The 17,336-nt window shown below is 37.2% G+C and overlaps 1 protein-coding gene across 1 annotated transcript in view; it reads left to right on the top strand.

Moving 5' to 3' along the window:
- The first annotated feature begins 5,678 nt into the window (after positions 1-5,678).
- Positions 5,679-17,336, top strand: part of LOC139134195 (protein slit-like) — a 28,015-nt gene continuing 16,357 nt past the window's right edge. Inside the window, exons 1-2 of the mRNA XM_070701108.1 lie at positions 5,679-5,782; positions 12,029-14,247. Coding sequence (XP_070557209.1) covers positions 12,066-14,247 — 2,182 coding nt within the window. The 5' untranslated portion in view covers positions 5,679-5,782; positions 12,029-12,065. The remainder of the gene's footprint in view (positions 5,783-12,028; positions 14,248-17,336) is intronic.

Raw genomic sequence — 17,336 nt, 5'->3', positions numbered from 1 at the left:
GTTATGCAGTGTCAGTGATCTCCCCAGGATTTTTGATAGAGTGGCGGCTAATTTGCATAACAATAAATGTAATTGTTATGGTAATGAGTTTCTATTGTTTACCAAAAATTATAGAGTGGCGGCCACCACTCTATAATAGCTCTGGGGAGAACACTGAGTGTAATCAAACTGAAAAGTCGAAACAAAACCGAAACAGAACAGGTTAAAACTAAAAAGTGTAAAAATCTCGATGAACGGTTTTGTAGTAACTGTTGAATACCAGCTTGACAAGGCGACTTAACGATTAGTCATGAACAGGCTTCCGGGGATCCCGTCACTGTTGCAGTTTGACGTCAGAGTTCACTAAATCAACGGAATCTTTCTGTCATATCTTGAAAAGATGCAAACTTTACTTTTGAGTTAAAAACAAATAAACCAAAAATGACGCAACAAACTAAATAAGCATTTGCTGCAGCTGCTTTCAAAAAATCATCCATTGATTCAGAAAATGTGGATTTTATTCATTACAAGACTCACAAGAGCGTGTTTGCTTACCCGAAATGCTGCAACGTCGGTTTTATTGCGCAGACGAATACAATTTTTTTGTGAAAGAAGGCGTAATAAAACTAAAAAAGCAAAAATAACTGCACAAAATGAGAAACAAACAATCTCAAACACAATATTACAACACAACAAACATAAACGAAACACAGTGACCAACAAAAAGCATAGAATTACTAAGAATCTTTCTTCACACAAATCTAACAATTATAGAAACGAACGCTCTTTGCAAAGGCTTGAAATTAATTCCAACATCAAAAGGTCAAAACAGAATCAATCTCTTACTAGACACAAATGAATTCATACTGAGAATGAGACTACGATACATAAAGTCGATAAAACTTGCTGGGTACATTAAAGATACCATGATACAACATTATTGAAAGTCATTAAACATTTTTACTTGAGCAAGTTCCTAATTTGCATATTTAATGATATCATTTGAGTCAATTTCTAATTTGCACATTTAATGAACTTTACTAGTTAGGGATATATACTGGGATTTACATGATAAAAGTTGGCAAAATATGCTATGTACAATGATGATTATACCTGGTTAAAATAGTATTAAAAGTCATTATTATACATCTACCATCGAGAACAATAGAATTTAGCGTGCGCTAAAAAAGCCGTACGGAACTCGCGCCCGTTCCGTACGGCACGGTTTCAAGGCGCCCCATTCCCTGCGGCTGTATCTGCGCGTTCACTGTAGAACGGTTTCAAGGGACCCCTTGGACGAGTGCCAGAACAAGTCTCGCGCGCGCTCTGTACGTACGTATGTGTGCAGTGCACACACTCTAAAACTTGCAGAAGCGCGTCCGAGGTAGCGTTCCACACTGGCGCGATAAAATCGGAAGAAAAATTGTTGACATTGCACGAAAACGGTCACTACTCCGACATTTTGATGCCCCGATCAGGAATGTAAGATGTATAATAATAAGGTTATTACGAAAATACCGCAAAGGATGCACTCGGACATTGGCGCTGCGCATCGCCCTCCGCTTCGCGTCGGGCGATACGCAGCGCCAATGTCCTCGTGCATCCTTTGCGGTATTTTCGTAATAACCTCATATTAGGCCCCCCCCCCCCCAAAAAAAAAAATTGTGCTGTTCCGATTACCCGACCTACCCCAATTTTAACCCCCCGACCCTAGACTTTTTAGAGCCTCGTAAACCGGTAGTAAAAATAACGATATGAAAAAAACGTGAAACGCATGAAATCACGCGAGAACTATGACAAATCGCGCGAATCACGCGAGAACTAATACGTCATTCTTATAGAAGTGATGCCACACGCTCATGCAAACTGTACTTGCGACATGACACTGACAGTTGTTGCACACTGAACGGTTCCCGGTTTTCAAACTGCTGTATCTCAAAAAGTATTAGGCCTAATTCAATAAAATTTTCGATAAAAAAATTCCAATTCAACTGCTCGTTCTACCATGGGATTTTTTTTGAAAATAAAGAAAAAAATATAGTGTAATTTTAGCGCTCAAAATCAAGCATTATTTTTTGCCATACAGCGTGCCGTACTGTGCGCGGCACGCACATTTCTCAGGCCACTACTTCCTATGTTAGAATGGAATGGCTCGTTACAGCATGTTGTTCAGTGCCTAAACGGCGTTTTGTAGGTAGGTTTTCGCTAAAATGCAGGGACAATTTTCAGTGATCGGAGTTAGTATACCAAACAGCAACTGTTATATTAAATTTGTGGAAAGTTTGAAGCATTTTCATGGCCGCTTTTTGATGTAATCTTTCATTTACATTCTTGTTGTCATTTCCGAACCGTGCCATGCACAGCGCGGCCATATTATGCAGGCCAAGTGAAAACCCGGAAGTGTTTTGTGATAGTGAATCGAGCAAACTTTTGGTCAATTTTACTTTTTATAGTCATTCTGTCATTAAACTATAAACCCGTACACCAAAAACTGTGTGTTAAGGTCAGTTCTGAGTAGTTTCAAAATCTGTGCGTTCGGAATTTACCGTGAATTTTGCCGTACGTACGTGCTTCGTTGAACAGCCCCTAACTGCCAACACTACAATCAGCTGTTTTCAAACGTTAACCCTGGTAGTTTTGCGAACATTAAACTGTGTTCATTTTCCATCTGTTGATGTTACACAAAATTTACAAAATGATATTTGACAACAGAAATGAATACTCTTTTGATGATGTATGGGAATAAAGTCAGCATGCCATGGTTATTATTATAATAAATGTAAACAACCTTTATTTTTAAACAGCATTAACGTAAACTGGGGAAAATGACAGACAGGGGTAGTGCGGGAATTGGGAATTGATAAACAAGACAAGTTGAAAGACGGGCAAATGAAGAGAGAATGAAAAATCTACGAAAAGGAAAGGAAAGGAAAAAATCATAACCCTGACTCTAGATTTCAATTCTAAAGGAAAACTGAGTACAACATGCTGACAGCTTTTTAGGGGGAGTAATATTCTTGTGTAAAAAAGGACAGCTCCAGGGGGATTATTCTGTACTGTGAGTTGATCAGTTGAACAAAGACTTATTTTATTCATATTCCTATGATTTTTGGTTTTTTGAATATCAGAATTTCTCAAATGTAACATTTAAGAAATTTTACATATCTAAAATATATTTATTCTTTTTTGTTATTACTCAAGTTTAACTGTCCAAAATTTGACAGAACTAGCTTAAAAACTCTGAAAGTTACAGTAGTTTGAAAATGGCGAAAAATAGCTTTCTGACTGGTAGTACCGGTATACACGGTGCCGTCCAATTTTCAACTCTGTCTCACAAAATTTTTGGCATTTTCAAGTCTCTGTGTAAAGAAAGCAAAAGCTCCTTATACCTTACTCTTACAATATATTGCACAAAAAGTATTTTAAAGCAGATTAGTTAGAGAATTAATGTTATTATACAACTATATTTTTTCATAGGGATACCCACAAAATGACTCTTAGCCATATGTTGAAATTTTTTGACCATTTGTCAAAAAATCCAGCATATTTTAATTCTAAAAAAATCATAACCCTGGAAGTGGACAAGATAGAACCATCATTCAAACAGTTTTTTGAATCCTGAGACAAGATCTTCAAGAAAACATACAATTCAAGTAAGTTTAACCAAGAACAAAAAGGGCCTGGTATCCCTACTTATAGCAGGCCTTGTCTCAAACAAAATGGTGACTCGCGATGGACATAACGTGTACTCAATTTTGTTTCGCAAATTCGATCATGGCGAAGAAAGGTCGATTTTGTCTTCTGTTAAACAGAACCGAACATTCGAAGAAATGTTGGAGGAACACCATCCAGGTTTTTCTGAATGTAAAATGTACTCTATTCGAGTTGAATGTGCCAGTGATGCTGCTGGGCCGTGATTGGAAGTACAGCAGACAAATATACAGGTTGGCGAGGCTACAAACAACTTCAACGTAAAGTATGTGCGTTTTTCTTGCGAGTGACTGCAAAAAGCTGAGGATTTACCTGTGGATAAACAGTTCACTTTCCTGTCAAAGAATTGTTATTCAGCCATATCAATTTCCTTGGCAGTCTAATAAACCACACAAATCAGTTCTACTGATGAATATTTTATTTTAATATATTGGTATTCAATTTGAGTGCGTTTCATGAGGAAATTGTTCACTGGTAGTTTGTTTGAACGCGTACAAAATGCACATTGAGAAATAAAAAAAAAATGGAAAAAAAAATTTCCCTACCTACCTACCCTATTTTTGAAAACCATGTAATCGGAACAGCACATATTTTTTTGTTTGGCCTTATCATATACCTAGATTCACGTACCCATGTAAGCCTATGGGAAAAGGCGCTCTTAAAGGTATACTGTCACCTGTTCCTATTTTGCCACAGTTACCATGGAAAGAGAAAATCTAACCAATCACAGATTTTAAGCGGGTGGCCGCTTTTTAAAAACAACGCCCTCACATGGGCATTTTGAATACCAAGGAATGCCCCTTTGACCATATAAGGGCATATTTAGATTACAGGTGACTGTATACCTTTAAAGGTGTGTAATAAGTTGCCGTATCACGCCCAGGCACACTTTGCCCAAATAAGGTAGTGTGCGCGCTTTTTCGAACTTTTTCGTTGTCGTTGCTACGCGCGTTGCTATCCACGTACATTCCATTCGAAAGCATGTCAGCGCGAGATTTGAACCCGTTTCTATGCGCTTCGCTCGTAGTTTTGAAGCAAATTGTAGACAGTTCGAATCTTATTCTAATCAAAATTGGTTTAAAACAAGTGCTTGATAGTCTCCTCTCAATGTTTTGCTGAGAAAGTGTATTTTAACGAGCAGGATCAACTACTCATCTGTGCTCATTCTATAGTGACATTGGCGTTCGCATAGAACAAGCTCGTGACGCGTTCCACAACAGAACAAATGACAACATCGCACATATTAATCCGCAAAGTTGCGAGGCTCATGTTTTTTTTTGAATTTACGCCCATAACTTCATCAAAATTGTATTGATAAATACTGAAACATATCACAACCGTTCCATAAGGTATATGATAAAACCTTTACGACCAAGATACGGGTTTTGCGGACCTCGGTCGTACGGCGTACGGGCCCTCGCACGCTCGGGCCCTTCCGCCGTACAACCTCGGTCCGCAAAACCCGTATCAGGGCCGTAAAGATTATTTCGCATTTTAATGTCAGCATATCTTATGAGCTTTCACAATTTTGCATATATAGCTTGAAGGACTTTACTGAAGGCAATTACATTTGCTATATAAAGTGATGATACAATATGACAGCAGTCAAAGAAATTTAGTATTAGCTAATTACGTATTTGTATACTTAATGACCTTTAGAATTAATCTGTTGTGAATATTGTTCATTTTGTTGATCATAACACTTTCATTGAAGTTGCAAACATGTAGCAAAGTTTTAAATTTACACGTTACTGCAATATGTAATGTTGTAATGGTGTGTCTTGCAACAGATACCTCGTCAGCGACAGTTCATTGACACCCATTTACTTTCTCAGCGCACCTAGGTCATACTGTGATTCTTGCCTGACCATAACAACACACTGGCTACTTTGATTTACGTGATTCTTGACCCGGGCTGATCTTTGAAACGGTGCCAAGTGACAGGGCTTTAAGCTTATATTTTTGTTATTTAAATTTGCTACCAGGAAAGGGTAGGTGAAAAATAATTTTCGACACTTTGTGTTCTGTATAAAAAGAAAACAAATTGGTAAAATCTCAACCTTGGCATCACAGCAGGCGATTCTCGACCAAGGTAAGAATGAACGAACCAACTTTGTAAACGTCATTGCAAGTGTTCTTGTCAGTTGTGTCCAGGTCGAGTCAGAAAGAAACTGCTTCAGGTTTTTCCCCAAGTTTTTTTCCCTAATATGTAACACATAGTTTTAATGTCGATCCTAACTTTTGCATCTTGTAGTCAGTTGATATTTATTCAGTACAAGACTCACAAGAGCGTGTTGCTTACCCGAAATGCTGTAACGTCGGTTTTATTGCGCAGTCAAATACAATTTTTTGGTGAAAGAATTGAGTCAAATGTCCATGTCAATTAAAAGTCTATCTAATACCTTCTTTAAGCTGTGCCATGAAAGTATTCAGGGCCTTTTCTGCCTTTTGTCATCTACATTTGTACATTGAAATGTTTGATCAAACTTCGTTGGTGGGACGTTTTCAAATTATAAGGTATATTCGATTGTGTACTAATTTGCTATGCCAACATTGCTTACGTCATTAACCCAACAAAACTGCACAGGATACTGCGGCTAGACTTGTACTCTATGGCATTGCTCCTGTTAATATGTTTGACCTGATTAAACTAAAGGCTGCATCCTAACTTCTACGCTCAAATCACGAATCCGATTTCATTCACGTGATTCTTGACCCTTGCTGACCTTTGAATCGGTTCCAAATAACTGCGCACCGAGTATTTGTAGAGTCAATGACATCATCCGATGCACGAAAATGGATGTTTTAGATAGCTATTGAAACAGTTTTGTTAAAGTCGTCACTTTTACCACTATGACTGATTTGAAATCTATGGATATCATGGCTTTGCAAATCTTTGCATTACGAAGAACTGATTAGAAAACAACTTAACTGTTGTCTACCCACCCAGCAGTTTTTTGTTATTTAAATTTTGCCACCAGGGAAAGGTAGGCGAAAAATAATATGTTTAGGTCATATGGAACAGAAACTGTCTCTGCGAATTTTCCCCCTTGGTGTCATAATAGGCTTATTTGACAAAGGTTAGAATGAATGCGTCAAATTTGTACTCTCGTTTGTTAAATTGCCTTAGTTCAGTGTTCCAAGTTGTTGTCAAAGGCAGAAACACCTCAAGTTTGTTCCCGATATGCTAGTTTAAGTCGATCCCAACGTTTACCTGACATGTTGTCGTCAATTTTTGTTTGTCATTCTAATCTTAACGTTGCTGGTATACGATACTCAATATATTTGTTTTGCAGTACAGGCATGTACACTAGTTGGAAGTGTGTGAGTTGGTGTTCATATCATGAAAGTGTCAAGTATTTGGAAATCTGTCACAACCTTTGCATCGCTTTGCTATAGACATAGAGGTCAAGCTTGCTTCTACCTCTATAACCAGCGATTGTTACTCCTAGGGGACTAGACAGAAATTACAGGGGAGAGAGTTGGTGATTTTTGGGGTGGGTTGCAATTTTTCGCGAAAGCATTTTTGGAGGGTAATGAACTAGTCCATTAGGAAACGGTACAACGGTACATAAAAGTCGTCTTTCACTTATAATAATTAATAATAATTGATAACTCCATGTTTCGAACCGCAACAGCATTATTAAGTTAGTTCATTGAATGATTTACTTTTAGTTTTGTATTTATTTACTTTTAGTTTTGTATTTCTTAGTGTCTCTACTTCAGTTTCAAGGTTTGTGTAGTGCAAATGTTGAAAGACATGCATTTTCTATGAATTAAAGCTTGTCTTTGACAGAGATAGACGTCTAAGTGAAACTCAATTCCACTTTTTATCCTTTTGTGTCCATAAAAACAGATTTGCTTTAGTACATACATACGTTGTACTGTGGTTTGTTTAGCCAGAGTGCTACCCTAATTAACTTTGGTCTCTACGATCAACTTGATAAGTACTTTAGCACTCCGCTTGTGTGTTCTATGCAAACACTCAAATGAGCTGGTTCTTTTTATCTGAAATGTTATCTTCAAAACTTGTGTGCGACCTAAAAAGGTAAACATAATGTATACGCGATTGTCCATCCTGAATGACTGCAGTTGTATAACTTTATGGTACTTGTGAATTGCCGAAGTTGTTACTTCTAAATCTAGGTATGAGCGCCAACGTTCGCTATATTTTGTATTTCCAAAGGTATAATCGATACTAAATTGTAACTCCAACAAAAACAAACAAACAACACCTAAAACTCGTCAGCCAAACAAACACAAAGTCTTGAACAACAATTGGCCAAAAAGCTTCACAAGTAGGCTCAAAGAATCGGTCACGACTGGGCTCTCCGTCACTACAGCACTACAGTTTCGCTTATGGAGTTCCTGTTGTCGACCAACGTTATGTTAGATTTTAAAATATGTAAAGTAAGAAAAGAAAGGCTGAGTGAAGTTAGTTATGATTGTAAAGTTTGACCACAATGAAAACGTTCACAAGACATTTCATTACTAATTAAACTATCAGGTAGCTTATCGGTTTATGAGTAAGACGAGTAATCCATTAATAAAAAGAAACTTTTATTTTGTAAAATGGAATGATGTAGTATTTCCCTTTGACATGATTATCTTGGTAGGTACGGTCTTTCTTTTGAATGCGTATTTCAAGTCCAGAACGTCATTTTTTTGCAACAACTTTTCAATATTTTGAGCAACACAACAATAAACACCTCCATAACCTGCAGCACCACAACAATGCCGTACCGGCAACAGTACCGGCATTAGCACATTCACTGTATATATGCAGCGGTAAAACAACTACAGTACCGTCATTGGCACCTTCACCAAAACAACAACCAAGGATCTAGACAGAATGTTGTCATTGTCATTTGATGTTGAAAAAAAATACGGGTACTTGTCGCCCAAATTGTATACCAGTGCTTTTTCGATGCTTAAACACATAAAATGTGTTGATTCAGAAAAACAAGTAAAGATTTCATATTAATTACACTATAAAATTAAAAAGTGACTCAAGTGTCATCAATAAATTACCCAATATCTTTACTAGTCTATGTCATTAGAAAGTACCTTTAGTTATTCAAGCTCTTATCGAAATTTAGACACTATATAGTTTTGATCAAACTAAAGTTGTAATGTTGATGCATCGTTTCCATTTCCTCGTACAGAGATCAATTAGGCCACAGTAAGTAAATTCTTAAAGGTACGCAGGTAAGCTGTCATAGTGTGTCATAATATGATCGCTGTATGCATTTTGATGACAAATGGATTAAAATAAACAGTCATCCGTCCACGTTTGCTTTTTTCTTATCAGTTTTAGATTTCATTCTTGTTCGTTCAATGTGTCAACTGTCTCTCCATGCTCTGCACAGAGGCTGGATAAACTGGTACTGTTGTCTCATATCTGGTGTAATTGGGGTAAATGTGTATAGAGGGTGTTGTTTTACATCACCGAATGCTTCATGAGTGAAATCCGACTACCGCGGAGGAGAGTTTGGGCGCAAAGTTAAAAGCCGCGACTTGATTTGCGACAAAATAGCGTCACCAATGGCGACATTTCAAAAGGAATCTTTGTGTTTGTTTCCAAAAATCTCCAAAAATCTACGAGCACGCGGACGCAAAACAAAGAATGTATTTACGCTGGCCTTACTTACTTCAAGCCACATTGACAATAGTTCATCATCTAACTGATACAAACTTAGCAGGACACCACTGCCAAATTTCATGAATCAGGACCGTGGGCGAACAAAAGGGGCACTATTGATACAGATATTTGCAAACACCGGGCGGGAGTTTTGAAATCCCATGTAAACGATGGTTTATCAGGGGGTAAACGCTGACTGCTACACACTAGGGGGATTTGGAACATTTAATTATCACATGTCTGATTATCAAAATCGGGGTCTCCGCTAAACACGATCATATTCCTTGGCTGAGAGAACCATAAATCCCTCGCCCTCCCTCGTCGCGTCTGCCTACATGTCAGTGCGACTACCAAGTGGAAATACTGTAGAGCTTTTTATAATACTACATGATGATGACAGTATATTTATATCTAGTTAAGTTGCTAACTTGGATGAAATATAGACAACATTTCGCTTTCTATTTGGCAACATAGACAACATAGACAGTGCTGTAGCGTCCAACAGCCTGTCCCGAGTTGGCAGACTTTGCCTAGATGACCCGACGGCATGTAAGTGACGGCGAGTATAGCGGCTGCGGGGTAACGTCATTGAGGGTGACATTACGGATTTTACACCTATTGTGATATGTACGTAACGAGTACAGATATTATGCGACAAAAAGTAGAACTAACATTGTGTCATTCATGTATACTGAAACTATAATCATTAGAGAAGTGGAGGGCAAATTCGAACTTCGATAATTCGTTTTCACCTCGCTTTGACACAAGAAGCCTCGAGTCTTCCAGGCCCCGTGGTCAAGAATAGTCTACACTCTCAAACTTAAGGTGTCTATTTTTGCTGTTTTGGCCTTACTTATCTGGTTACAAAATATCAGAGCTACTAGATAACCTTTCGACACAATGATAAAGGAAAAATGAGATGTCTATTGCACTTTACGGATTGGCAATCGCTTCAAGTTGTAATATTTGTAATATTTGGCACAAATCGACTGGCTGTGAATGTGATCGATGAAAACAAACAAACAAAATGTCTGTTACGTTGCGAGGAATTTCAAGATGTATCGATTGCCAGTGTTCTGATGTATACACACATAGACACAATACCGTTCACTTTTGGTAAAACGAAAGGCAGCACGGCTCTAAAATAGACATATTCTTATAGGGTTTTCTCGGGCAGTACCGAAGACTCAATCGACGATACGATCACTGCCCCAGTTTCTTTGATCCGTTGAAGCACAGTGACTCTACCCCTGGGGTATAGAGTAACCGTGGTTGAAGTTTGCATGGGTATAGCTTTCGCATACTTCCGCTGAAATGGCGTAAGTAATTTACATACTTTGTAACGATTTAGAAAACACCCTGTGCGTACGGAAAGAAGGGTAACTTGGTCGGAACCTCTTAGGCTGATATCTCTGTCCGCTTGCTGGGATAATTTCGCTTTGACCGTATGATAAATTGAATAATTATGATGGGCACTTTCGTGACATATGCAAATATGGGTCAAATGGCCGTACAGGAAACACATTTTGAAACATATGCGATCTCCGACAGAAATGGGAACATTTTTTCAGTTTGTTTTCGACTCAAGTTTGGTCACTATATATTCACAGACATCATATGCAAGATTCAATCACAATGTACGCCTGAAACATGACAAAATTATGGGATTCTGCGACCAAACACGGCACATCCGATAAGTTGCGTGGCTTTTTTACATTTGCATAGATTTACGACAACCGGCTTTTATAGGGAAGTTCGTGTTTAAATGCAAACATATTGCCAGTTTTATATTGGGAAAATATTGTTCAGAGTTTTCTCAAAGAGTCTCTTGTAATGTGGATTCGCATTTTCGGTGAAATTCAAAAACAAAATTTCTCGTACTCATATGCACTTGTAACCACCTCATTCTAATCAAGTACATATATCAATATTGCTAGTTTTGTGTTCTGAGTTTTCTCATTGACTATACATATCATTTACGACATTTTCGATGAAATCCAAACAATCACATTTCTTATACACAAATGCACTCTTTACCTCCCAATTCAAGCAAAGTATATCAACACGAATTACCGGACATATATAATACTGATATAGCTTGTTTTATCAGGAAAATTGAAATAATTTGCATAATCGACTCGAATGTATTGTGATAGGATGATTTTGGACAAAGCGCTATATTGGTCAAAAATTTGTCTAAAATAGTTGTGCAAAAAGTGTTGACCCTTCCCACAAGGTATACCTGAAATTTCATGACCCTTCAAAACACAGCTTTAGCGATAAAATGTGACCAAATCTCAAAAAACTTTGGCGTTCCCCTGTGATTTCTGTCAAGTTCCTTACACAAGTCATACACACTTTTTATTCATTATAAACTTAGCAACGTAAAATGTGACAATCCTCCAGGCTAAGTTTGTAAACTCCCCAAGATTGCTCCAGCCCACCCCCTCATGATAACTAAAGACTCCCTAATATTAACTGCCCCTGTGATTAAATTGTGTACCTTTTTAATTGAAATCGTGTTTTTACTTCAAATTTATGTGTAAGATGACTTTGAACTTTATTGCGTTTGAATGCCTTTGTATACATTTAAGTGAGTCAAACAACAACAACAACAACAACTTTAATTGTATAATTTCCTTTTTACACTAACAACTCTGTCGGCTATACTTCACATTTGCGTATTTTCTTCAACAGAGAAACCATTAAACAAGGCAGGTCCTTAGATGCAACTATGGTAGGATGCAAAGCTATATTGGTGGCGCTATTCAAATTATTTCTTATCATCAATGGAGCAATAAGCTGTCCATCAGTATGCAGCTGCCGGTCAGATAACTACTTCGACTGCAACTCCAGATCCTTGACAGTGATACCCAAAGAAATTCCAGCTGAAACAGTCACACTTGACCTTGCTCACAATAGCTTGACGTCACTTCCCACAGAGACATTCAGTTCCCTGACACAGCTGAAGGACTTATATCTCAACAATAACGCCATTTCAGTCATATCGTACGGAGCATTCAATGGACTGATCAGTCTAGAGCAATTATACCTTCAATATAATAACATCACGACACTGTCATCTGACGCCTTCAATGGTTTGTCCAGTTTAAAGTATCTGTATTTGTACAACAACAAGATATCAACATTACCACCAGGAATCTTCTCTGGCTTAAATTCGTTAAGACAGCTACGATTACAGAACAATGAAATGACAGCACTACCATCGGGAATCTTTTTTGGCTTAAACGTGTTGTACTCTATTCACCTCTATAACACTGAAATCACAACATTGTCACCTAACATCTTCAGTGGTTTGTCAGGGTTACAACATCTGTATTTGTACAACAACAAGATATCATCATTACCACCAGGAATCTTCACTGGCTTAAATTTGTTGATAAGTCTACGAATGTACAATAATAATATCACTGCAATTGCGAAATTTGTTCACTTACCAAAGCTTTCAATCTTGGCGCTGGATAATAATTGTATCACTGCATTGCAAGATGGAGTATTCGAAAGGTTACCGAAGCTACGCAGTCTAACCCTGCAAAATAACTGCATCGAAAATGCATCTTCTGCAGCATTTCGGGGATTGACCAATCTCAAAAACCTTTATCTTGGACAGAACAAACTTACAAGGCTACCTGTCACACTGTTTCATGAAATCGGAAACTTGACAAAGTTGCGACTTGAATCCAATGCTTTGACGTCATTAGCATCTAATCAGTTCATTCGCTTGTCTCACTTAACAAAGCTTTACCTAGATAACAATAAAATTACAGCGTTGTCATTTGACATCTTCAGTGGTTTGTCCAGTTTACGATATCTGTATTTGCAAAACAACAATATATCAACATTACCATTAGGAATCTTCGATGATATGAAAACCGGATCATACATCGATCTTTATCTGCATGACAATCCATGGGCATGTGATTGTCACCTCCTTGGACTAAAGCAGTGGTTCGAGGATAACAGAGAAAATATCAATATTAACATATACGGGTTGACGTGTCAAACACCACAGGCCTATGTCGGACTGGATTTCATGGATATTTCCGAAGAGAAAATAACATGCACGTCTCCTGAATTCTCCGAACTCGTAAGATGGGTACACGCTGAAGAAGGTAATACCGTGGAATTGACCTGTGATGCAACAGGTGTGCCTGAACCAAATGTTTCTTGGATAACACCGAATGGAGATATTGTAAACAAAGCTAGCAACAGCAATACAACTGTTAAATTCGGCGATCTGGAGCTAAAAAACCAAGGTACAATTGTTATCGTGGCATCTCAGATGAAACATTCCGGATTATATGCATGCATAGCTGTAAACTTACAAGGCAATGCTGCTTGCATTACACATTTGCGTATCGTTCAGAAAGTGACATCTTCCACCCAATACAGTACGACGGCTGTCGACCACAACTCTACAATACCGAACTCAAACGCAAATTCTATTTCAAAACCCAAAACCACTGTAGTCATAGCAACCGGAACATTCTTTGGCGGACTTATTTTAGGTGTTGGTGTGATAATAATAATTTTGATGACAGCTGTTAAAAGGAACCGCACGAGTGCAGAAGATAACTGTCAAGAACAAAAATCTAATCTTACGTTCAGATTAAGTGACTTACAGGACGTCTTCAAAAGTCGACACGTTAGCGAAAAGGGCAATGTTAACATTGTTGATTCGAATATCACAGTCATGAAAAATGAGGGCGCTGATGCAACAAATCTCGAGGAAATACCTGGTACATATGTAAAGCCTCCAGAAATATATAATCAACGTTCACAAACGCACATCTATGGAGATGAAAATGCGACGGAAACGAGTGATTCCACATACACCTCTCTCTCACCAGATACTAGGGCTCCTGAACATGTGTATGCAACCTGTACAAGAAATTAAAACAGACAAGACGTCACAGTTCCTCAGATTTCTTGATAAAAAGTAAATCACAGGTAGAATAAATATAGACTGTAAATTTAGGCCTTGTCAAATTACAGATCGTGATTACAACACAAAGCCGCATTTATTTTGGTAGTGCAACACTCTATGCTCGTTTTGAAAATGAAAATTATACTTGTAAACGAAGTAGTGTTTATTAGACAATAGTTTTCGAATAAGGGTAATATATAAATGACGAAAATGTATAAATGATGACATTTTATCGAAAGGGGGATATATCCCTGATGGGGTCACTGTTAAACAAAGCGGCAGATCGAACGGATGAAAAATGAAGTTTACACATGTGAATTGCCAAGGTTCTTCGGTAGAATGACATGATGTCAAATATGCCCTTAAAAGGGCATTGTAAACACATGTGCGATGTCTTCAGTTCAATCGTATGTACTGGTATTGAGATTGACAAATGCAATTCGTTTATTCCCTTAATTCTAAGCCTTTGTGCCCCTCAACTTTATGTATGCAAGGAAGCAAAGCACATCTAAACCACATTTCAAAGCATACCTACGTAACATTGCATGGCAACCTTTATTTGGAATCACCGGGCGGCATATACATAAAGAACACTTTGACAGGTCATTTCTACGAAAGGAAATGGTTTCTTAAGGGGCTCTCCCATATTTTAAAGACTTTCTGCAGCAACTGGATCCCCAAGAGTTACGCTGATTTGTAACACTGTACAGTATGGGCACAGTCAATTCTTCAGGTTTTCTTTCTCTTACCCTTAATTAATTTAGAATATATCCATTGGGAAATATCTGAATATTTTGGGCTATCACAGCCGTACATCTCTCTCGTTTTGTCGAAAGGTAGGTTTTTATCCAGTGTTCTGTATGTTAGCAGCCTGCTTGGAGTCAATGAGGTAAGTTTTCGTAGTGATAACCTTGTAATATTTTTAACGGCACGAATAATGTAGTTCATCTATTTTAAACAAAGTTCGATTATGGTTAATCGCTTAAGAATAACTTTCTTTTGAAGTATTTTGTAATGGTACTGAAGAAAGTTTAACGATTTTAGTAACATTTTACATGAATTGTTGGCTGTGACATACTGATAGATTTTTGCGTGAGTATTTTCGATTATAATAATGTTGAAGATTTACATTGCCAAGTTTAAGAAGTTGCATTAAAATTCCAGTTTAATTAGTATTTTTAGAATTGAGTTATCTTTTGACTTTTTCACCTGGTATCACTAAAATTTTGAAAATTTTGTGGAACAATGATATGTTATTATTATCATAATAATCATACTTTTCAGATATTAATTGTAACAGGTGTCAATACAAATACAGATCGTTATGGAGTTTAGGTAGTTGTAGTAGATCCAGAAACTCAAGGATACTATTAGGTTGTTAACTACTTTTTCATTTACTTTTTTGAATTTGTAATTGTTATTGCCATTCGTCATTGATATTATCATAATAGATTTGAGCGTTGTATTGTAATGGTTTTGATTTCAGACTATACTTATACTATTCAGTTTTTAGCATAATAATCGCAATCATACCAATCCATAATCCAATGACAGTAGGTCGGAATTCGCAAGACAATAGTTGTAAACATAGACACAAAACAGCACAGAACAGACAGTAAATATACGGTACACAAACAAAGTCATATTCGTGAAAGAAAGATATATGGACCTCTGGCCAGAAGACCAAGAAGTGATGTCAGGTGTTTCGAAAATAGTAAGCGCATCCTGCCCCACATGTGGCACCCGCCATATATCAATCTATAGGTCAGATAGGTAGTGGTCACTAACTAAGGCCCAATGTCACCGATGCCATCAGTGATCATTTGGTGAAGAGAGATATCGTATTTATCTACCAGCTTGCGATACCTGCCAAAAAAGCGTTTGAATGTAGAGACAAGTCTTGCTCTGGTGTAACGTTGATTTAATAGTTTGTAAGAGAGATGGCCATGTCTCTCTACAAAATCACCATATGAACTGCATGCTCTAGCATATCGAATAAGCTGGGAAATGTATACCCCATAAGATGGTGAGAGTGGAATATTACTTATGAGGTGTGGAAAATTGATGATACTAAAGTTAAAATCATCTCTCTTGTCATATAGCCTAGTAGAAAGGTGACCATTAGAGTCAAATTCAAGTAAAATGTCCAGATATGAAGCAGAAAAGGCCGTTTCTGTAGTTTCTTTAATCTCCAATTCTGGAGGATAAATCATAGCGAGATATCTACTGAATTCAGAGTTATTCATAGAAATAACATCGTCTATGTATCTATATGTTAGATTGAACGTTCGAGCTACAGAGACCTTTTTCTGTTTAATTAAGTTCTGGATAAATTCTGCCTCATATGAGAACAGAAATAAGTCTGCAAGCAAGGGAGCACAGTTAGTGCCCATAGGAATTCCTATACACTGTTGGAAAATGTGCCCTCCAAATTCTACAAATATGTTGTCGATGAGGAAATCAAGCATACCGATAATGTCTTCTCGGTATAAAACACTTTAGCGTTAGTTGTATTTTTAACAAAATATGTAGAATTATACCCTAATACCACATATTTGTAACGGCGTGAACCGTTTTTGTAGAAAAATGCTTGGTTGATGATGTTTTTCAAGCGTTCTTTCAATTTATTATGTGGTATTGTGGTATACAATGTGGAAAAATCGAAAGTTTTAATAGATGTTATTTTTGAAACAGATCTTGATTTCAAATTTTCCAAGAAATTTTCCTCTTCATGAATCATAATAACAACGATTCGAGGTGAACCATTCTTAATATCCGATTGTTCCATTACTGTAAGTAGTTCACATATTCTAGTACTGATATTAATACACATCACGAATCGAGAGATTCCATTGATGTTACAACGATCTTTTATACAGTAATGATGCATGTATTTAGTTAAGGGTTAAATGATCGGGCTTGTTAGGGGACTTTGATCTCAGTGTGTCTTCTTCTTCTTCTTCTTCTTCTTCTTCTTCTTCTCTCTCATAACACAAATATATATATATATATATATATATATATATATATATATATATATATATATATATATATATA

This window comes from Ptychodera flava, chromosome 6 (genome assembly GCF_041260155.1).
Source record: "Ptychodera flava strain L36383 chromosome 6, AS_Pfla_20210202, whole genome shotgun sequence".
In the NCBI taxonomy this organism is placed as follows: domain Eukaryota; kingdom Metazoa; phylum Hemichordata; class Enteropneusta; family Ptychoderidae; genus Ptychodera; species Ptychodera flava.
This window is presented reverse-complemented; position numbering and strand designations above follow the sequence as displayed.